General features: G+C 38.4%; 1 protein-coding gene across 1 annotated transcript in view; it reads right to left on the bottom strand.

Moving 5' to 3' along the window:
- Positions 1–20,427, bottom strand: part of DNAH11 (dynein axonemal heavy chain 11) — a 315,752-nt gene that overhangs the window by 33,784 nt on the left and 261,541 nt on the right. The window contains 5 exon segments of the mRNA XM_049714548.1: positions 1,645–1,767; positions 4,790–4,960; positions 9,922–10,062; positions 11,977–12,141; positions 13,063–13,267. Of these exon segments, the coding sequence (XP_049570505.1) occupies positions 1,645–1,767; positions 4,790–4,960; positions 9,922–10,062; positions 11,977–12,141; positions 13,063–13,267 (805 nt within the window).

The raw sequence follows: 20,427 nt of genomic DNA, 5'->3' as shown, positions 1-20,427 counted from the left end.
TTGTTTTAAAAACGGAACATTTTCATTACGTTTAAGAAGAGAATCGCTTGGGGAAATATGGTCAAGAAGGTTTTTTTTGCTTAACTTATGTAGAACCCAAACCTTAAAGCAATGAACATAACCAAGCTGGTGCAAATGATTTTCAACGCTTGATTTGGGTATTTTGAGTATGTCGGCTATCTCCCACGTGGTATAATGTTGATTGTCCTCAATTAATGTCTCAATTTGATCGCTATCAACTTCAACTGGTCTACCCGACTGTGGAGCATCGTCCAGCGAGAAATCTCCAGCATGCAACTTTGCAAACCACTTTTGACAAGTTCGATCAGTCACAGCACCTTCTCCATACACTGCACAAATCTCTTTTTTCATTTCGGTTGCATTTTTACCTTTCTTGAAATAATAAAGCATAATATGCTGAAAATGTTGTTTTTCTTCCAACTTTAATATTAAAATGGCTACACAAAAATTCACCAATTTTGAATAATTAATTAATTTCTTTTTGGCTTTGTTGGGTCTTCATTGCTGCATGCAGGCTTTCTTTAGTTGTGGCGAGCAGGAGCTCCTCTTTGTTGTGGTGCGTGGGCTTCTCATGGCGGTGGCTTCTCTTGTTGCAGAGCACGGGCTCTAGGCACATGGGATTCAGTAGTTGTGGCGCACAGGCTCAGTAGTCGTGGCTCATGGGCTCTAGAGCACAGGCTCAGTAGTTGTGGCACACGGGCTTAGTTGCTCTCCGGCATGTGGGATCTTCCCGGACCAGGGCTCGAACCCGTGTCCCCTGCACTGGCAGGCGGATTCTCAACCACTGCACCACCAGGGAAGCCCCAGATTCACCAATTCTGATAAGTCTTTTTTTAAATTAATTAGTTAATTAATTTATTTATTTTTCACTGCGTTGAGTCTTCGTTGCTGCGCGCAGGCTTTCTCTAGTTGCGGTGAGCGGGAGCTACTCTTTGTTGCGGTGCGCGGGCTTCTCATTGCGGTGACTTCTCTTGTTGCAGAGCGTGAGCTCTAGGCACACAGGCTTCAGTAGTTGTGGCTCACGGGCTCTACAGCGCAGGCCCAGTAGTTGTGGCGCACGGACTTAGTAGCTCCGAGGCATGTGGGATCTTCCAGGACCAGGGCTCGAACCCGTGTCTCCTGCACTGGCAGGCAGATTCTTAACCATTGCGCCACTAGGGAAGCCCGATAAGTCTTCTTTTTAAAATGCACGCTGATATGACAGCTGTCACATACAATCTAACAAAATGGTTTTGAATGAGGTTAAAGACAACTAAGTGCTACCAGAGCCATTTACGGAAAAAAACGAATGAACCTTTTGGCCAACCCAATATATTCCTCGACTTTAACCAAAGGTCCTATACATTATACATATTTATTAACAACTTTCCCATCCATAAATAGGTCACAAGTTCCTTTACTTCCAAATAAGAAGAGGGAAACTAGTAGATGTTTGTGGAAATGTAAATTGGTGCAGCCACTGTGGAAAAGAGTATGGGAAGTTCTTCAAAAAACTAAAGATAGCATATATCTACAACGGAAATGGTGTATATCACCTGTATTTTTTAAACTACATTTCTACATCTTAGAGAACAGAGATTTGAAACAAGATTTAGCAATTGAAAAATCATGTTCCTAACATACCTTAATAGCGCTCCATGACTGATTAGTTAGGAAGTCAACAGGACTCATGTAAGCGTATTCAACTGTGAACCGAAGCAGGAAATCCAATTCAAGAGGATCTATCTCTTTCTTTCTCAGCAAAATCTTGAGAGTACACAAAATTGAAAAGGTCATTTGGCTTGCATCAAAATCGAGGACGCAGTCACCACTTAATAGATATGATTGAACAGACAGAAGTAAGCCTTCTGAGAATTCCTGTAGATATATATCTGCTCTGTAGTTGAAATAAGGAATCTCAGATTATGCTCGTGATCTCAAAATCTTGATTGGAAATCGAATAGCAAATATTACGAAGCCTGGTTTATTTCAATTTTAATACCCGTGCCTATTAGCAGCATATTTGAAATATGCTTTCATATTTAGCCTTCTACTGTTAGATCAAACTTGTCTTGAAACTTGTTATACAAATTGAGAAAGCCTCAGATGACAATGGATTGAATTACTAAACAAAAGGTAAAACTAGTATTGTAAGTTAGTCCTGCTATAGAAATTATATCCAATAAACTGCAAGATGTATAAAAGATTTTTCTTATATGGGAGATTATGCTGAGAAAAACTGGAAATTGCTGTTTTACAGATACAACTAAGCAAACACATCACGAACTGAAACTTTAGACATTCTGGTTACAGAATTGTTAAGGAGTCCATAAAACACTTGAGTGGAGGGCACAAATTTTCTAATTTCGACATATTTCTAATTTCCTCATAAAAACTGTAACACCTTATAAAATTAAGCAGGTAAAATGTTTGAGGTTTGTGCTACTTAAAAATTCTAGATATTTTCAAAATGCATTATGGGTGGTAACATGTATCAAAATATCTTATTGGATAATTTTTCTTAATTCAATTTGATTTATTTCAACACACAAGAAATTGTCCAAATATATATGAAGCTTTGATTTATGTAGACTGTCAGTATTTCAGATAGATTATAATTTATCTAGATATTCTAAAAAGAAGTTTTAAATAGATGTGCACGCATGTGTATGCATGTCATGTTTTATCATCCCTGGTTCATTACTGTTCATGAACAATATGTATAAACACAAAAATTTCAGCAAAACCCACAAACAATCTGATTAAAAAATGGGCAGAGGAACTGAATAGGCATTCTACCAAAGAAGGCATACGAACGGCTGACAGATAACATGAGAAAGTGCTCAACATCACCAATCATCAGGGAAATGCAAATTAAAACCACATGAGATATCACCTCACACCTGTTAGGATGGCTATTAGCAAAAAGACAAGAGACGAACAAATGCTGGTGAGGATGTGTACACTGTTGGCGGGAATGTAAATTGGTGTGGCTACTATGGAAAATTGTACGGAGGTTCCTCAAAAAATTAAAACTACAACTATTACAGAATCCAGCAGTTCTACTTCTGGGTGTATATTCATAGGAAATGAAATCACTATCTCAAAAAGATATCTGTACTATGTTCATTGCAGCATTATTTACAATAGCCAAGTCATAAAAACAACCTAAGTGTCCATATATGGATGAATGGATGAAGAAAATGTGGTATATATATGTGTGTGTGTGCGTGTGTGTATAATGTATACATATGTACACACATATATACAATGGAATATTATTCAGCCATAAAAAGAAGGAGATCCTGTCATTTGCAACAGTAAGGATGGACCTTTAGGGCATTATGCTAAGGAAAAAAGTCACACAGAGAAAGATAAACACTGTATGATCTCACTTTTATGTGAAATCTTAAAAAACAGAATCACAGATACAGAGAACAAACTGGTGGTTGTCAGAGGTGGGTGCTGAGGGGTGTAGAAATGGATGAAGCTAGTCAAAAGGTATAAACTTTCAGTTATAACATAAGTCCTGGGATGTAATGTACAGCATGGTGACTATAGTTAACACTACTGTATATTCGAAAGTTGTTAAAAGAGTAGATCTTAAAAGTTCTCATCGTGGAAAGCAAAAAAGTAACTACGTACGGTGACGAATGTTAACTACACTTATTGGGTAATCATTTCATAACATATACATATATAAGATCGTTACACTGAACACATAATACGTCACGTGTCAATTATATCTCAATAAAATTGGGAAAAAATTGAAAAGAAAAATTTCATTTTGTAATGCATTACTCCTGTTTATCACATACATTATAAAATGATTACACCCATATATTACTTTTTTAACCCAAAGGAATCTATTAATACCAAAAGTATTGAAAGAAGTGATAATTTATCACTATTAACAGCAGGTATTTTATTTCATTTTATTTATTTTTTTAACATCTTTATTGGCATATAATTGCTTTACAATGGTGTGTTAGTTTCTGCTGTATAACAAAGTGAGTCAGCTATATGCATACATATAGTCCCATATCCCCTCCCTCTTGAGTCTCCCTCCCACCCTCCCTACCCCACCCCTCTAGGTGGTCACAAGGCACCGTGCTGATCTCCCTGAACAGCGGGTATTTTAAAATGCCTTCTTTGAGCAAGGCACTTGGGAGGACACAAAAGAAATGACATCTTTCATTACAATTTGAACTGATAGAAAAAGTTATACAGTAAATGAACTAATAAAAGGACCACATTCTTATTTCATCCAGGAATGTGGTCCTCAATGTTTCTTTCTCATCATGGGCACTTTTATTTAAACAGAATTTATTGCAGAAGTCCACATCAAAAAGAGTAAAAGGGTAGTAGGTCTCACTGAAGTTAGGAGCGTGAAATGTGGAGCTCCCTTCACCCATTCACTGTTTTTTAAAGGGGCTCTGAAAATCTCCTAGGGGCACTCAGATCTGGAAAGCTGAGCTTGAGATCCTCTCCAAGGAACTCCCCAGCAGTACCTGGGAGGTCTGTACAGGACCTGGGAAGGTGAGGCCAATGTGTCATTGACCTGTTTTTCAGGATGACAGCTGATGTGGCTGCCCAAAGTGCAAACCCAGCCAAGCCAATGCACCCTGACTTACTAGCAGTTTGTCATATGCCCAAGTTCCCTCTGCGAAACGGAAACTCTCCTCATGCTGCGAAGAGCTTCCAAAACTTCACTTCAGCAGCAGTACATAATAAACAGAGATGCGTGACTTTGGTTCTGGGGCTGCTTTTGAGTGACTGATTTCCTTACCTGAAAAGCCATCTGGGACAGGAAGGTGAGTTTGTCCTTCTCAAACAGCGCCTGGCTGGTGTAGAGGAAGACGGCGTGGGTGATGCTCTCGGTCAGGACTGAGATACGTCCCGGCGTGTCCTCCCCCTTGTCAGCCTGCTCGATGGCTCTGTGGAACAGCATGTTGAAAGCCTGGGGAATACAAGTGACCGTTAAAGGGTGACAACTGGTGGCTGGATGTCTAGCTAGTCTCAGGCACACAGGCTACAGTTTATCTATGGGGAGAGAGAACAGGACGGGTTTTACAAGGATTCTATGAGCTCTTAGAACAGCTTCCGGCACATGGTAAGTGCTCATTCAAAGTTTGCTATCATTACTATTATTTTTAACATTATTTCATAAAATCTACCTACATTTCCTCCCTGACCAATTGAATTGCACTGTCCTCTCTTCTTCTACCCATGCGCTTTTAAAAAATTTATATTTTTATTTATTGTGGTAAAATACCCAAAGTGTAAATTTACTGTCTTAATAGTTTTAAGTGTACCGTTAAGTAGTATTAAGTATTTTCACACTGTGGTACAACCAATCTCCAAAATGTTTTCTTCTTGAACAACTGAAACACTGTTAAACAACAACTCATTTAAAAAACTCATTTAATTATAACTCCCTATTCCCTCTCCCCCCAGCCCTTGGCAATCACTGTTCTACATTCTGTTTCTATAAGTTTGACTGCTCTAGATACCTAATATAGTGGAATTATATAGTATTTGTCTTATTGTGACAGGCTTGTTTCGCTTAATATAATGTCTTCAACATTAATCTATGCTGTTGCATGTGTCAGAATTTAGCCTTCCGTTTTAAGGCTAAATAATATTCCATTGTGTGTACGTACAACATTTTAATTTATCTGTTCATCCAGTGACGGACATTTGGTTTGCTTCCACCTTTTGTCTGTCGTGAATGATGCTATGAACATGGGTGTACAAGTATCTCTTTGAGACCATATTTCGATTGTTTTGGGTATACGTCCAGAAGTGGAGCTGCTGAATCATATGGCAATTTTTTTTAAAGAATTGTCATATTGTTTCCCAAAGTAATTGCACCATTTTACAATCCTACCAACAGTTTAAAAGGGTTCCAATTTCTCCAGATAGCTGCCAACACTTGGTATTTTCTTTCTTTCTTTTCCTTTTTTTTAATCTTGTAGCTATCTTAATAGTTGTGAAATGGTATCTCATTGCGATTTTGATTTGCATTTTCCTAAAGATTAGTGATGTTGAACATCTTTTCAAATGCTTGTTGGTCATTTGTATGTCTTCTTTGGAAAAATGTCTATTCAAGTTCTTTGCCCATTTTTTAACAGGTTATTTTTTGTTTCTATTATTCCACCCATGTACTTTTGTGATCCCCTTTGATTATCTTGTTCTTTTTAAAATCACTCAATATTTCTTTCTTACTCCATTTTATGCCTTGGTAACAATGGGGCTGAATAGATTTTTACATATATCTACATATATTTAAACACATAGGTAAATATATCTAAATATCTATATCTATAAATAGATATAACATAAAATATTAAAATTTTTGACTGGTGGACAGGGGCCAAAGACCACAGACTGATTGGCCTTGAATTATATATATTTGACTGAAAGTAAAACCCTACAATGACAGACATATAGTAAATATTAGTAAGAAGGTATTAACAAAGTACTCATTTAATATTTACATTTTAAAATCAATTTTTAATTTACACACAATAAAATGCACCATTAAGTATACAGCTCGAGTTTTGACAAATGTATATACTTCCGTAACAATCCCTGCAATCAAAATGTAGAAACGTTCTATTCATGTCACCCCCCGCCAGAAGTTCTCATGTGCCTCGCTGCAATCTGTTCCCACCACGACACCTACCCCTGCCCACTGCCGAATGTTTCTGTCACACCAGATTCATTTTAGGATCATATAAGTATGTACTTGTAGTACTTTGTTTTTGAGTGCACATATGTTTTCATTTCCTTTGGGTAAATACTTAAGAGTAAAAATTTTAGGATCATTTTGTAAGTGTATGTATAACATTATGAGAAACTAACAAATTGTTTTCCAAAATGGTTTTAACACTTTGCATCCCCACCAGCAACATGAAAGAGTTGCAGTACCACATCGGTGCTAACACTTGTTACTGACAGTCTTGTAAAATTTTAGCCATTCTACTGGGTATACGGTAATACGTCATTCTGCTTTTACTTTGCATTTCTCTGATGTCTGCTGAGCATCTTAAAAATGTGCTTGTGGGCAATACTTATGTCTTAGTATACATGCACAAACCTTTCTATTTTTTTAATTGCGTTGTCTTACTATTGAGTTTTCTATTCTGATATAAGTTCTTTGTTAAACATGTGTATTGGAAATAACTTACTGGTCTATGGCTTGTCTTTTCATTTTCTTCAGGTCTTTTCAAGACGATAATTTTTTAATTTGATAAGGTGCAATTTATCAATTTTTTTCTTTCTCTGGTATCCTAAGAATAAATCTTTGCCTAACCCAAAGCCCAACATTTTCTTCTATTGTTCTCCTAGAAATTTTATCGTTTACCTTATTCATTTTGAGCTCATTTTGTATATAGAGTAATGTAGTGGCCGAGGTTCTTTTTATTCCAAGTGGATATCCAGTCGTCCCAGCACCACTTGTTGTAAAAACTATCCCCTCCTCATTGAATTGTCTTGGCATTCACTGCAAAAAATCAGTTGACCATACATTTGTGGGTCTGCTGCTGGACTGTCTATTCTGTGCCACTGATCAGTGTATTTTTCTTTAGGCCAATCAGCGTAATAAGTCTCGAAATCATGTACTGTAAGTCTTCCACATTTGTTCTTCTTTTTCATTATTTAGTTATTTTTAAATACTCTGCATTTCTACACAAATTTTAGAATCAGTTTGCCAATTTCTACAAAAAAGCCTTCTTGGATTTTGATTAAGACTGAATTAAAACTATAGACTAATTTGGAGAGAACTGAAATCTTAATAATATTGACTGCTCCAAGCCATAAACATGGTCTCTCTCACCATTTAGTTAGACCTCCTTTAATTTTCTTAACAATGTTTTGTAGCTTTTAGTATGCAGATTTGTATTTGTTTTGTTAAAATCATCCCTAAGAGTTCCAAGATTTTGGACGCTATTGTAAACAGTATTGAGGTACTACTTTTATTTTTCAGTTGTTTGTTCCTCATATATAGAAATACAATGAATTTTGTATATTGACTTTATATCCTGCCATCTTGCTAAAAACTCACTTCAGCTTTTTTTGTAGATTTCTTATGATTTTCTACACACCTGGTCAGGTCACCTGTGAAAAAAAAAAGACAGTTTTTCTTCTTCTTTTAAAATTTCTGTGTCTTTTATTGTATTACTTCACTGGCTATAACCTCCAGTGCAGTACTGAATAGAAGTGTTAAGAGAAGATATCATCGTTTTGTTCCTGATCTTAGGGGAAAGCATTCAATTTTCCAACATGAAGTATAATGTTAGCTGAAAATTTTTACAGATGCCCTTTATCACACAGAGAAGTTACCATCTATTCCCAGTTTGCTCAGTTTCTTTTTTTTCTTTTTTAACCAGGTGTTGAAATTTGTCCAGTTCTTTGTCTGCATCCATTGAAATTATTATATGATTTTTCTCTTTTTTATTCTATTAATCTGAAGAATTACACTGTGTGGTTTTTTCGTGTTTAACCAACTTGCATTCCTGGCATAAATCCCACGTGCGCATAATAGATTATGCTGGCGGGGGCTGCTCTGTAGTTTTCTTTCCTTGTAATACCTTAGCCTAGTTTTGGTAGTTGAGTGTTCCTGGGCGGTTTTATTTTTCTCCTTCTACCCTGCAGCTGTTCTAAAATCCAATCCCACTGTGCTTCTCAGAATTTCTGCACGTGTTTCACATTACTAGACACTTGCTAGTTATTCGTGCCTCTTCCTCTTTATTTTTGCCCATATCCAATCCATCTCCAAGGGCTGATTATTCTAGCTTCAAACCATAAGTCTATTCACTTCTGAGTCTTCTGCCATCATGGCAGTCATCTGCTTACAGCCTTTCAATGGCTTCTTTTTGCCCACACGCTATAATCCAAACTCCCCAGCATAGACCTCATGTGATCTAGACCCTCCTACCTCTCAGGACTCATGTCTTTCCATCTTCTCCCTCTCTCATTACCCTCCAGCCACATAGATTCATTCACCTGGAATCTCGAAAACTCTTTCCCATCTCACACATCCTTTCTTTCTCCAAACACTCTTTACATGGCCAAATCCTCTGTAACCTTTAGGAATCAGCTATAATCTCACTTCCTCTGAGGCCTTCCCTGAGCCCCCAGTAAAACAGCCCCTCCATCCCTACTGTTCTGTCGCATTGTATTTGTCACTTTTATACACACACACAACTACACATCTCCACTCATATCCGTGTTTTCCAAACTGTACACTCAGTAACCAGCACAGCATCCGGCACTATCATTGATCTCAATAGCTATTTGTTTAAAAACTGAATGATAGAATGAATGAACACTGCCCAGAGGCAGAATGGTACAAAGTAAAGAGCATAGGCTTTGGAATCAGCCTTTGGTTCAAATCCTGACTCTTACAATTATGAAATGTGAATTCTTTGGCAATTTATTTAAAATCTGAACATGTTCGTTTTTTAAATAGGGATATAATAGTATACTTTAATGAGATGTTTCAGGCATAAGATGCACCAAAGTATGAAAGTGCCTTGCATGTAACAGTGGCTCAATCAATAGTTATTCTCACTTTTTATGAAATCTTTTTATGAAACATGTACACTTTCATAAGGAAAGTAGAGGAGCCTCCAGGAGAATTCCCTTATATATATTAAACTCCTTAAGACTCTGCTTAAGAACAAAAACTATGTACTGTGATGTTGCATAGTTTAATTATCTCAAAGCCTTACTGAAAATTATAAATGAAAGTTACTGAGAAAAGTGAGGATTTTTTCTTTGTCTTGTTTTTTTTTGCTAGCTAGGTCCTGGAGACTCCTTACTGTATGCACTGATTGCTTAAAAATAAATTTTAAACTTCCAGAAACAAGTTGAACTCCTCAAGTTTAAATTTTTTCTTAGTCTAGTCATCATTACCTTCAAAGAGAATTGATAGATGGGGTTGATTTTTCTGAGGTCATTAATAACAAAATAAAGCAGAGATGCTCTTGCTGCCACTGGTCTGTAACACTGTCGGGCCTCGTTGATTTTTCTTTCATTTTCTTTAGCTTCAATCACCTACGGTGGGATCAGACAACATAAGTAACTTACTCGTCATATTGTCTATGTGATGAAAGGGACATATCTGAAATGAGAAATTAGTAGTGTTAAAATGGATAACATGTATGGCATCTCTGTGCTTGGGCTTTTCTAAAATCATAAAATTCATATTTTAAAGTAATCTTTTTATAAGCTGAGTTTTAAGTGAGAATGGACATAACTCTAGCTGTGTTAATGATAACAGAGTAAACAAACCTGATTGTTTTTGGTTCTACAGAATTTATTCTGAGTAATGTCACCTTCCTGCCTCCCCTCTCTCTTTCGGGGGTTAATAACCCAGCTATATCACCTCCCAGGGATAGCTCTGGAAAGTCTGCTGGGTCAATTCAATGCCAATAACTTTATTAGTCAACAAGGTATACAAAAGCAGCCAAGGTCAGTAAAATGTCCAACAGCCGTGCTTACTAAAAAGCCTTTATAGAAAGACTCGTGACTGCCTACTTCTGACTTTGCACCAGCTCATCCATATGCTCATATAGTTCCATTTAGTTTATCTTTGTATGAGCCTCTGGGTACATTCAGAGTGATAATTAAACACGCACACCATCATCAACTAACATATTCATTTTTATTCAAGACACAAATCTCTTCTGTCTAGGATTACTGCTGGTCCTACGGCTTTATAAGATACAGTATTTGTCCAACCTTTTTTTTTTTTTTTTTTTTTTTTTTTTTTGCGGTACATGGCCCTCTCACTGCTGTGGCCCCTCCCGCCGTGGAGCACAGGCTCCAGACGCACATGCCCAGCGGCCATGGCTCACGGGCCCAGCCGCTCCGCGGCATGCGGGACCCTCCCGGACCGGGGCACGAACCTGTGTCCCCTGCATCGGCAGGCAGACTCCCAACCACTGCGCCACCAGGGAAGCCCATGTCCAACCTTTTTTTTATAGGCTTGATTCATCATACTTGTATGTAAAAGAAAATAAAGAAAATGTAGAGGAGGGAGGGAAGTCCCAAAATGGCAATATATTAGGAAGATAGGAAGAGACATTTTAAGAGACGGTGAGAAGTTAACTTCAAAGCTAAGACCTAATTTACTTAATTGCTCTAATCTTTACCATTTAGCAGCCACCTGGAATTCACTTACTTAAAAGGATAGAGTAACCTGGGATTCCATTTCCTCGCTTAAACTAAGACAAATATATTGGATGTGTGGTGACACAGACTTGGCTGGGTAATTAATAGATTACTTAGTAATGAGGATACTCCAGAAAGCAAATGAGGGTTCCTCTCATTTTGAAACATCAGCATTTTAAGGGCTAGTGGCCATTTGTGAACGTCCAAGGTGCATGCAGAAGGCACACTGGGACACATGTTGGACATTCAGCAGGAAGTCGACTAAACGAACATTTTTTTCTAGCTTTTAGGAAATGTCACTTTCCCGGGGGAATAATGCATTTGAGAGCAGCAGGAGATCACCCCTGGCTCAGTCTCCCAGCACTGAAGGTCTGTAAACAAAACTTCAACTCTAAGTATTTCTCTAAAATGTACAATAGACCAGGAAGCCTGTGGTGAGACTGTAGGATGTCGGTTTCCCAAAGGAGGCTAAGCCTTTTAAGGTTTTAGACTACATAAGCCAGCAGGGCCCAATTTTCTTCAAATTTAGTCACTCAGGAAAAAAATAATAGCCTGACAGAGTCTAATCTGAAAGATTGGATCTTTGCTGCGTTAGGAGAAGCACAAGTTCAACCACCTCTATCTCCATTCAGAACCCCACACAGTCCACTTTTTAAGGGCAGTTTATGAAAAGACCTGAATTCCACGAAGTGTCAGTACTCTTAGAGAACGGCCAAGTTGGATTACATTTTCACCCCGAGCACTTCATTCAAATAGAGCATTAAACCCTGCCAGGCAGCCTTTGCCTTTTCCTACCTTGCACTCTACCTCTGCCGCGGTGGCCTTTGCTCTCTCCAGGCTCTCCACCAGTTTGGTGTCATCTAGAAAGCTCCCCTCTGCCTCAGAGAGACGCAGAAGGAGGTCGTCCTCCAGACACTTCAGCTCTATCTTAAAGTCATTTTGGTGCTTTGTCAAAACCAACTAAGGCAAACCAAGCAAAATGTGAGAAAGGTGATTAAATTCATGTTCTTAAGCAGAGTTTCCTTAATCATCAATTTCATGCAATCATATATGATGAAACACACGTAGCATTAAAATTGTACTAATCAAAAATTTTTTTAATTCTTTAAAAAAACATTCAGAAGGCATGGTAAGAGCTGGTTGCATTCCAGGGTCCAGAGCATGACCATATATCATTCATTTAACCTACAGGAAGAAACTTCTGGTTTCTGCTTCAAATTGAAAGACAGAAAAGTCATTATTTCCATCCTTACACAGGAAAAAAGCTAAACATAACAGCCCTTACTTACCCATCAGAGAACTGAGGTCACGGGGCAACTGCCACCCTGAAAACTACAGAGATGGGAGGATCCAGACAATCACGGGTTCTCAGGAACATTTAAGTAGTAATCAGCTAATTCCTGGAGGCAGAGCTTGAGAGTTCAAAACTCCCAGGGGCCCAGGCAATCACCTGGGGAGAGGAAGCCTGGGGAACATTCCTCTATAACCTGGGCAGAGAGAAAGAGAGCCCTCTCTACCCTGATCAGAGGAAGAGATAGCTCTCTACTCTGGGCAGAGGGAAGGAGATCCCTCTCTTCCTTCTACCCTTCCAGGGCACGGACCTGTTTCTCTAGCCCTGCTTTCCATGACTAGTATGCGTCTTTGTCTGCCCTAGTCCCCTGCATCAAACAAGACCTACAACTAGCCCATCTCCTGTGGCACAATCCTAACTACTTATCAGAAGTACCCTTGAGCTGCTACTTGACTGTTCAGATACACCCTCAGTTTTCTCAATTAGACTGAAAGATCCTGGAGGGCAGGCATCCCATCTTACACTCCTGTGTCTGGCACTATAATCTGTGCACTGAATAAGTGTTGGGGGAATGATTTCACAATTTTTACCTTAAGTTTCTCCAAATCTGGCCTTTCAATACTGACAACCTCTGCCAGCAGCTGGGCTTCCAGACCATCTTCTGTGACCGTGAAATTGAGGAGGGTTGTCTGAGCTTGCAATTCTGGCTTATAGTGAGGATTTGCCAGTTTTGTGTGAAGGATAAGACGAAAGCTGTGGTTAAATTCACACTCTTTATCCCCAATCTTGATGTACCTAAAGGGGGCATAACAAAGACAGTCAGGAGACTCTCAGGCACCATAACTGATATGAAGGTGTCACTCCATTCCTGTATTCTAGTAATGTATATAGGCCATAAAACCAGGTGATTTATGATTCTTCATCTACGCTCTGTTTCCCTAAAGTGCAAGAGGAGGAATAGAAATGATCCACAAAACTCTATATGATTATGTTTCCTTACGTGGAAAACAGTGATAATAGTAGTACTCACCTCAGAGTGTCACTGTAACAGTTAAACACAATAAATCATATAAAGAATCTATAACAACAAATACTTGCTTTATTTACTATATTATGCTTTCTGTGATTAATCTTATATTAAACATTGTTATTCTTTAAGGATAAACTGAAATGAGTATCTATGCATTTGTGTGTGTCTATACATATATATGTGTGTATATACATACACACGTAAAATTTATGTATATGAAAAATACACACAGACTTGTCCGTAAATATGCTTAATTTAAGCCACTTAAAATTAGGCAGAAGTGATTCTTTTTTCTAAGCCCCTGTCATGTGACTATGAGTAATGGTAACAAAATTTTCAATAAAAATAAAAAACATACAAATTCCTTGGGCACTTTACTCAGTTTTAATACTTTTGGCACTGGCTCAGAAGCAAACTTTAGGAAGCCTGTTGTGTGGGATGCATGGACAGCATCCTTGCAAGCTCCGTCTCACACAGGGGTGGGCTCTCAGCGACCACGCTTCTTTTTGTGTCCCTGTTGCTCTGGCCACGGGGACCCAGGAGCAGGTATTTCATCTGAGCTGTTCCAACAGGAGTAACCTTTCCTGGGATTTAGTATTGGGACAGGGAGAAGGGAGAGTTGGAACTGGAATCTCTAAGCTCGTGTTGAAGTCACTCTGTCTTGCTGGTGAACCAAGCAGCAGAGAAAGACCGTCCTGGTTGCCCAGAAAAGAAGAAGTAAACCAGTATTCAGATGAAAGAGTAACACAAAGGAAGCATGTTCTGGGCCTCCTCCCCTCTTCCTTGAAGCCTGGCTGCATCTTCCCCTCAGTTGCCATGGCACCCTGCAGCCTTCTAATAGTCTCTGTTCTGCTTCACCTAGATAGATGTGGTTCCTGTAATTGCAAGCAAAGCTATGAATGAATGCGGTCTCCCCCGCCGAGGGGAGGGCCTGATTTTTCTCTACCTCAGATGCTGGTAGCTAATCCCTAAAGATGTTATCACCTGGGCTCCCTTGCCCTCCGGGTTTTGGATGGGCTTGGCCAATGGAAGAACTGGTGGGAGACAGCAGTACAGGAGGAGGGAGAGGTCCAGAGGATCTTGCCAGCTTCAAGGCCATGGTCTGGTGAAGGCTATGTCCTGCTATGACCCGTTCCATAGCTCTGCTTAGAGGACCTAGTAATACCTTCAGGCCTACAGTCAGTAAGGGCTTCCTGCTGCTGCAAATCCTATGTAGCCTTAACACCTCTACTGGGGTCCCTTTACCCTTTGCTCTGCAAATTCTTTTTGTAAATAGTCACTATGTTAACTCTATCAAACAATTCCAGCCTACTTTGTGGTCTTTTTCCTGCCAGGAACCTGCTATGAGGCTCTAGCCAAGGGGAAGTTATTTTTGCACTCATGCATCAGACAGACAGAAGCCATGAACTCTGGAACTTCTCAAATTCTTCCATCAAAGTGGCCTGAACTGCGCTGGAGTGAAAATTCATCTAAGGACCCTGGGAGCACGGCTGAAGCAAGGAGTATCTTCTCAGTCTCCTATTTTACCTTAAATACTTACTAAAATTCTGAATTCTTCCCTATTTAGTGTATATTTTCATTATGGAGGTATCATCATGACAATGATAAGAATGTTACCCAAAGCCCATATTGTTTTAAATTTAAATATAGTGTTTTAAATAATCATGAGGGAAAAAAGTGACTACTTATCTCACTGACTTATGGGAGAGATGTTACCTTCCTAAATTTATCAACTTTGGTAAATTGGATCAATTCAAAAGAAAGACACTGTATAGTAAGTTCAGCATTCAGGCAATGCTGAATCCTCTTTACTAAAATGTCACAATATTTGCAATAACTCTTTTTAAACTTGAGGAGAGATACTCAGAATGCCCTAATGTGATAATATCTTAGGCTGCTGTTGGTGGATGTTTCATAACTGTGTCTTGCTCTGAGATGAAGTCTCTTGCATCAAATAGTGAGGAAAGGGTACCTGATACACTGGCCACTCTATTTGACTAGGGAGATTTTTATAAAACAATTTTAGCGTGTAAAGATTATTTAAAAATCAGAGTTTTTTTAAATCGCTGAAGCTTTCATCACTAAATCACTGAGTCACTGAAGCTTTCATCATCACAGCTAAGAATCTCAAAAGATTGATCAGATTCATGACCTAGTGTCTACATCCATTTCTCAACTTTTGTTTCCGTTGTAGTGATCCTATATTTCAACAAAAACTTTCACAGTTCTCCACAAACCTATGGACAATTAATCTTCGACAAAGGAGGCAAGAATATACAATGTGGAAAAGACAGGCTCTTCAGCAAGTGGTGTTGGGAAAGCTGGACAGCTGCGTGTAAATCAATGAAGCTAGAACACACCCTCACACTATACACAAAAATAAACTCCAAATGGCTTCAAGACTTAAATATAAAACAAGACACCATAAAACTCCTAGAAGAGAACATAGGCAAAACATTCTCTGACATAAATCATACCAAAGTTTTCTTAGGTCAGTCAGCCAAGGCAACAGAAATAAAAACAAAAATAAACCACTGGGACCTAATCAAACTTACAACTGTTGCACAGCAAAGAAAACCATTAAAAACAATGAAAGAAAAAAAAACCTATAGAATGGGAGAAACTATTTGCAAACGATGCAACAGACAAGGGCTTAATCTCCGAAATATACAAACAGCTCATACAACTCAGCAACAACAACAAAAAACCAAACAACCCAATTGAAAAATGGGCAGAAGACCTTAATAGACATTTCTTCAAAGAAGACATACAGATGGCCAGTAGGCACATGAAAAGATGCTCAGCATCACTAATTATTAGAGAAATGCACATCAAAACTACAATGAGGTACCACCTCTCATCGTCAGAATGGCCATCATTAAAAAGTCTACAAATAACAAGTGCTGGAGAGGGTGTGGAGAAAAGGGAAACCTCCAGCACTGTTGGTGGGAATGTAAGTTGGTGCAGCTACTATGCAAAACAGTATGGAGGTTCCTCAGAAAACTAAAAATAGAACTACCGTATGATCCAGCAATCCCACTTCTGGGCATATACCTGGATGAAACTATAATTCAAAAAGATACATGCAACCCTATGTTCATAGCAGCACTATTCACAACAGCCAAGGCATGGAAACAACTTAAGTGTTCATCGACAGATGAATGGGTAAAGAAGAGGTGGTACATATATACAGTGGAAAACTACTCAGCCATAAAAAAGAAGAAAATAATGCCATTTGTGGTGAAGTGGATGCAACTAGAGATGATCATACTAAGTGAAGTAAGTCAAAAAGAGAAAGACAAATACCACATGATATCATTTATATGTGGAATCTAAAATATGGCACAAATGAACCTATCTACAAAACAGAAACAGACTCACAGACATAGAGAACAGACTTGTGGTTGTCAAGGGGATGGTGGGGAGGGAGAGGGATGGACTGGGAGTTTGGGGTTAGTAGATGCAAACTATTACATTTAGAATGGATAAACAACAAGGTCCTACTGCATAGCACAGGAAACTATATTCAATATCCTCTGATAAACCATAATGGAAAAGAATATGAAAAAGAATATATATGTATAACTCAATCACTCTGCTCTACAGCAGAAATTAACACAACATTGTAAATCAACTATACTTCAATAAAATTAAAAAAAAATCTTTCACAGTTTTTGGTTAAGTGTCCAAGCTTGAAAAAATCTTCCCAACAAGCTACTTTGGAAGCCTTTTTTTAATTAAGTTGAATGGTGAAGTCTTCAAGTTTTGGTTTGTTTTCACTTAGGACTTCCTAGTGTTTAATTTTGTTCCAGAAGGAAAAAAGCTTAATTCAGGTGGCAACCCTCTTCTAAGCCAGTATATAATACATACTTCCCTTTAAAAAAAAAAAAAAAAGATCAAAAAAAGAGTATTCACATCACCGTTCAAGTGAAACACTGAGAACAGCAAGAGATAAATGAACTACAGGCCAATTGTTAAAAGTGAACCAAGGAGTGGCTGCTAGTTAACACTTTTGCACATATCTTCCAGTTGATATGCTCATTAAGATAATCATTACCTTATAATTTCTTCAGTTATTTGTTTTTATCATGAAACATATTGCAACCAAATATTCACTCACTCAGCAAGCAGTTACTGAACACCTACACAGTGCCAGCCTGTCAGAGAGTCTTCTAGACACTAGGGCTTATAATCGTTACCAAAACAAGCATGGTCTTTCCTCTAACATTATTACTTACTCTCTCATAATAGGTATATGACTACAATATTTTACATACCAATTCATTTATTCTTTTACTTATCCAGTTCAATAAATAAATATGTATTAAGTGCCTACAATGTCCGGTCATATAAAGATCAAAGATCTGCCCAATTAAAAGAAAGGCAAAGGATCTGAATAGATACTTCTCCAAAGAAGATCTACAAATGTCCAATAAGCACCTGAAAAGATGTTCAGCATCATTAGTCATCAGGGAAATGTGAATCAAAGCCACAGTAAGGTGCCAGTTCACACCCACTAGATGGTTATAAAAAAAAAAACACTGACAAGTATTGGTGAGGATATAGAAAAATTAGAACCCTCAAACATTTCTGATGGAAATGTAAAATGGTGCAACCAATTTGAAAACCAGTTTTCAGTTTCTCACCATCTTAAACATAGAGTTACCACGTAACCCAGTGATTCTACTCCTAGGTACATGCTCAAAAGAATGGGAAGCATATGTCCCTACATAATTTGTACACAAATGTTCACAGCTGCATTATTCACAATTACCAAAAGGTGGAAACAACCCACTGTCTGTAAACTCATGAATGGATAAACAAATTGTGTTATATCCAAACAAAGGAATATTACTCAGCCATAAAAAGGAAAGAAGTACTGACACGTGCTACAACACAGATGAACCTTGAAAACAAGTGAAAGAAGTCAATCACATCTAAGTCCACATATTGTATGATTCTATTTATTTGAAATGTCCAGAAGGGGTAGATCAATAGAGATGGAAATCAGATTAGTGGTTGCCTAGGGATTTCAATTCTAAAATTGATTGTGGTAATGACTGCTCAGTGCTGTGAATACACTAAAATCCACTGAATTGCCCACTTTAAATGATTAAGTTGTATGGTATGTGAATTACACCTCCATAATGGGGTTACCAAAAGTGAACAAAAATGAACAACAATCTAACAAAAGGTCAGTCACTTACATTTGAGCTTTTATCAATCTGTAAGGTAAGTAACCATGCTAATTATAGTTTCTCAGAGGTTCAGTCTTCACTTTTGAGCCTAGTGAGGTGTGTTACAGGATGGTCTTAATCGATAAGGACACCTTTCTTAGTCAATCTGCTTCTTTTTGACTGAAGACATATTCAACCATATCTACATTGACAGCACCATCAAAATTTCTCCCATTAATGGAGCTTCCCTGTCCAAGGGTTTCCAAAATTGATCTTGCAAATAGCTTTGAGAAAATCTTTCTTTGCTAGTGTCATTCACTATATTACTATTGGCCTAGATTTCAAGACTTTCATGATTGGCTCTTAATGGAAATTTCAGGAGTGATGGTTTCATGTAATTACTGCCTGGGGTTCTCACACATAAGCCATTCCAAAGTTTATACTCATTTACATCTCCACAATAACAAAACTCATACTTTAAAATAAACCTCTGTGTACGTCGTCTTGTGATTTTCTGACTACTGCTCCATCTTGGTTTGAATTCATTCCTCCCTCGTGTAGTGACTCTGAGAAATGCCAGGTCTATCACGACCTTCTGTGATTTCACACTGAATTTGCTTATGAATTTTCACTGGGTTTTGATTCACATCTCCTAAACTTCATTTTTTAACCACTAACCTCTATCCCCAGATGAAAAAGGAATTTAAACATTTTTTCACTTGAAAAATGTACATTTAAATGAACACTGAATGAATCAAGTCCAGTATTTTCATTACTGTTGTCTAATGGGACAGCTCACTGTGGCAGGGTTAGGAACTGCGGTACGCAATTCAGATTTGAGGTGTGTGCAGTGGGTGGGGATGGAGAGGATACTTGTGAACCAAAACAAGCCCCTAGCAAGAAGGTTAACATATTCTACTGTACAGCACAGGGAACTCTGCTCAATACTCCGTAAGAACCTAACTGGGAAAAGAATCTGAAAAAGCATAGATACATGTATCTGTATAACTGAATCACTTTGCTGTACACCCGAAACTAACACAACATTGTAAATCAACTGTACTCCAATGTAAAACAAAAAGTTAAAAAAAAAAAAAACCCAGATGACTAACACATTTGAAAGTCAGAGGTGTTGAGGCCTCATGGAGAAATCCCTGTAGAGGAGTTGGAGAATTCTTTCTGTAAATGGCCGGAGAGTAAGTATTTCAAGCTTTGTCAGCCACATACGTCTCTGCCATATATGTTTCTTTGTTGACAGATCTTTAAAACCATCCTCAGCTCCTGGGCCACATCAAGACAGGCTGCTTGCCCATCGCCACGCTAGAGGGTCCACCAGTTAGTGGTATCAGCATCCTCTCCTCTCAGTGCAACAGCAGCTAATGCCACTGGACTACCCAGTAACAGCAAGTTACAATTTTTCCAGTTAGCCACTACACCTAAGCGTGCTTCCCTCTCTAGGTTTCCGAGAAAAAAAAGTGAGGGACTGGCCAATATGGAGCATGAGGTTCTGACAATTTTGCTTGTGGGTGCAGGTGACACTAGCTTTTAACTCATCAAATATGTATTAAACCAAACATCTCAGTTAGAGCCACACTCCATAAGGTGACTGACAGATGATTCTATGGTTCTAAACCTCCCTTGCATACCTACATATGCCCTGAGGCATTCACATACCCCAGTTTGAGAACCAGAAATCCATCTGCTAGAGGGACAGAGCTGACTTTCTCTGTGAAGAGTCAGTTAATCGG

Source organism: Orcinus orca, chromosome 9, assembly GCF_937001465.1.
Source record: "Orcinus orca chromosome 9, mOrcOrc1.1, whole genome shotgun sequence".
NCBI lineage: Eukaryota > Metazoa > Chordata > Mammalia > Artiodactyla > Delphinidae > Orcinus > Orcinus orca.
Note: the sequence above shows the minus strand (reverse complement) of the source record. Positions and strands in the feature narration are given on the sequence as shown.